This window comes from Myotis brandtii, unplaced genomic scaffold (assembly GCF_000412655.1).
Source record: "Myotis brandtii unplaced genomic scaffold, ASM41265v1 scaffold105, whole genome shotgun sequence".
Taxonomy (NCBI): Eukaryota; Metazoa; Chordata; class Mammalia; order Chiroptera; family Vespertilionidae; genus Myotis; species Myotis brandtii.
Window position 1 is genome coordinate 3,108,762 of NW_005353538.1, and position 2,453 is coordinate 3,111,214.

General features: G+C 58.4%; 2 protein-coding genes across 2 annotated transcripts in view; both read left to right on the forward strand.

Annotated features, from left to right (window-relative positions):
* APOA5 (apolipoprotein A-V) overlaps nucleotides 1-2,413 on the forward strand; it is a 4,072-nt gene extending 1,659 nt beyond the window's left edge. The window contains exon 4 of the mRNA XM_005856896.2: nucleotides 7-2,413. Within this exon, the coding sequence (XP_005856958.1) occupies nucleotides 7-407 (401 nt within the window). The 3' untranslated portion in view covers nucleotides 408-2,413. The remainder of the gene's footprint in view (nucleotides 1-6) is intronic.
* Nucleotides 461-2,453, forward strand: part of ZPR1 (ZPR1 zinc finger) — a 14,818-nt gene continuing 12,825 nt past the window's right edge. The window contains exon 1 of the mRNA XM_005856897.2: nucleotides 461-568. Coding sequence (XP_005856959.1) covers nucleotides 461-568 — 108 coding nt within the window. The remainder of the gene's footprint in view (nucleotides 569-2,453) is intronic.

A 2,453-nucleotide genomic window follows, 5' to 3' on the forward strand; every position in this document is an offset into this window, starting at 1 on the left:
CTGCTCTCGCCAAGCTCACGCTCAAGGCCAAGGCCCTGCACGCGGGCATCCAACAGAACCTGGACCATCTGCGCGAAGAGCTCAGCGCCTATGCCCGAACGGGCGGGGAAAGGGCCCACCCGGACCCCCAGGCGCTGTCCCAGGAGGTGCGCCAGCGCCTGCAGGCTTTCCGCCAAGACACTTTCCTGCAGATCGCCGCCTTCACCCGCGCCATCGACCAGGAGACGGAGGAGGTCCAGCAGCAGCTGGCGCCGCCCCCACCGAGCCACAGCGCCTTCGCCCCCGAGTTCCTCCCCGCTGACAGCGGCAAGGCCCGGAGCAGGCTGCAGGCCCGTCTGGAAGACCTGTGGGAAGACATAAACTACAGCCTTCGTGACCATGATCTGGGCCATGGAGGGGAGCCCTGAGGGCCTGTTTGTCCGGGCCCACTTCCCAGCTCCTTGTTCGGGGAGCCCCAAGCATGGTTCAGTCCTCGACAGTGGCCTACTGGGCAGAGGGTGGAGGGCCCTGCAGGATGGGTGAGGCCACCGAAGGGGCAGTTGTCCCTTGCCTACCCAGCCTCCTGCGAGTGAGTCCCCAACCCGGATGCATTACACTCACCAGGATTTGCGAACCTGGCTTCCCGTGCTCATTTGGGAGTCCTCCCGAGTTGCCCCATTCGGTGCTGGCGGGAGTGGGAAGGGAGACAGGCGCTCTATGCGGGGGAATTAAGTGCCAGCCCGTGGCCATGGTGCTGGAAGCCTGTCTCTTCAGGCCCGGGCTTGGCTGCGACCACTCTGGCCCCCTGGTGGCCACTACTGCCGCTGTCCCGAGAGCAGCTCCTCTCCCCAGGGCTGCCACGACAGCTTCTGTTGGAGAGAAGGGAGAAAGGAGGAGAATGTGAGGAGAGAGCATGTGACTGTGTGTGTGTGTATGTATCCCTGCGCGCTCTGATGCTGGTGGGTACAAATGATGGGAGTTGTAATGGGAGGGAGCAGGGCCCATATTTTCTTACATAGCTCTGCTTTTAAACAGCCGCCCACGCCTCCAAACTGTGGGAGCTTCCTAAACCCTCTGGGGAGTCTACGAGGTGCCCTCCCCATCTCTGACGCTCAGACTGAAGCCTAGACTTCTGACTCCATTGAAATAGATGTTTATAATGGAAACTGGTCTGCCTGGTGTGACTCTCATTCGGACCATATCTGAAAGCAGTGCCCTCACCACTATCCCCAAATCACACCATCGGCCACTCCAGGCCCCTGCTGTACTTTCTCAGGGACCCCCTTTCAGTGCGAGTCTGCCAGAGGGGCCTGGGCCTGGCTGTGCTCTGCTTTAGGGGAGAGCTGTGTTGGCCTGGGGGTGGGCGTGGGCTAGCGACCTTCCTCTGCACCTGCATCGTTCATGGGCCGGCTTGGCACAGGACAGTGTGCCTCACCTGCAGGCTCCTGAGGTGGCCTCTCCCTTTTGTTCCTGCTGTTCCAGATTTTGAATGGCCCTGTTTTATGACACTGGCCCTCTTCTTGGGAACCCCAAACTCTTAAACCCCCCAGTCCCCACATATAGATTCACTTGGAGGCAATGAAGCTCCTCATAGGTCCTCTGAGAACCCTGAAGCTGGGGGTAGGTGAAGTGGGGGGTAGTGGGCAGGGTAAGCACACCCCTTCCAGCGCCCTTTCAGTCCAGCTCAGTTGGCCCTGTACCTCCACACTCCTCCTAACACAGACCCCACATGAAGCTGGCTGCATCATGCCGCAGCCTAGATCTCTACCCAGACATCTGGATTTAGCAACAGAACTGAGAGCGGTACCCAGGGAGAGGAGGTGCTGGAAAGGAAAGTTTACCCCACTCCCTCCAAATAAAAGGTGTTTTTGTTGTTAGGAAACTGGGAGGGGTAGTCAGAGGGAGCAGATGTGGTAGGGATGAAGGGGTGGAAGTAAAACTGAGGGTTGTGTATTTGAGGCTGGAATTTGGGCAGGTGTTTATGAGGACAGAAATAGGGAGTGAGAAAAACAGAAAGGGAGAGAGGGACTGAGGGACTAGAGCCGCAGCATCACCTGGTCCAACAGTGGATCGAAGGAAGCCCAGGATGTCAGCAAGAGGCCTGGTTCCTGTGGTCAAACACTGTGGCCAATAGTTAGAACCCTGTGCGATGGAGACACTGTGAAGGAGCGAACACTGCCCTGGCTCTGGGAGGACGTCCTGGTGAAGTGACACCTGAACTGAGGTAGAGGCAAAGCCTGAATCCGGCTATGGAAGTTTGGATCATATAATCCTGGCAACAGGGAAGCCCCGTACTGCTCTCTAAGGGCCCAGAGTTGCCTGGTCAGGGTGGCTCAGCTGCTTGGGCGTAGGCCGGTGAACTGAAAGGCTGCCTTTGCTGGCTGGATCCCTGGTGGGTGTGCAGGAGGCAGCCCATCAGTGTTCACTCTCACATCCTCACATTGATGTTTCTCTTCCCTCTCCCTTCTTGTGAA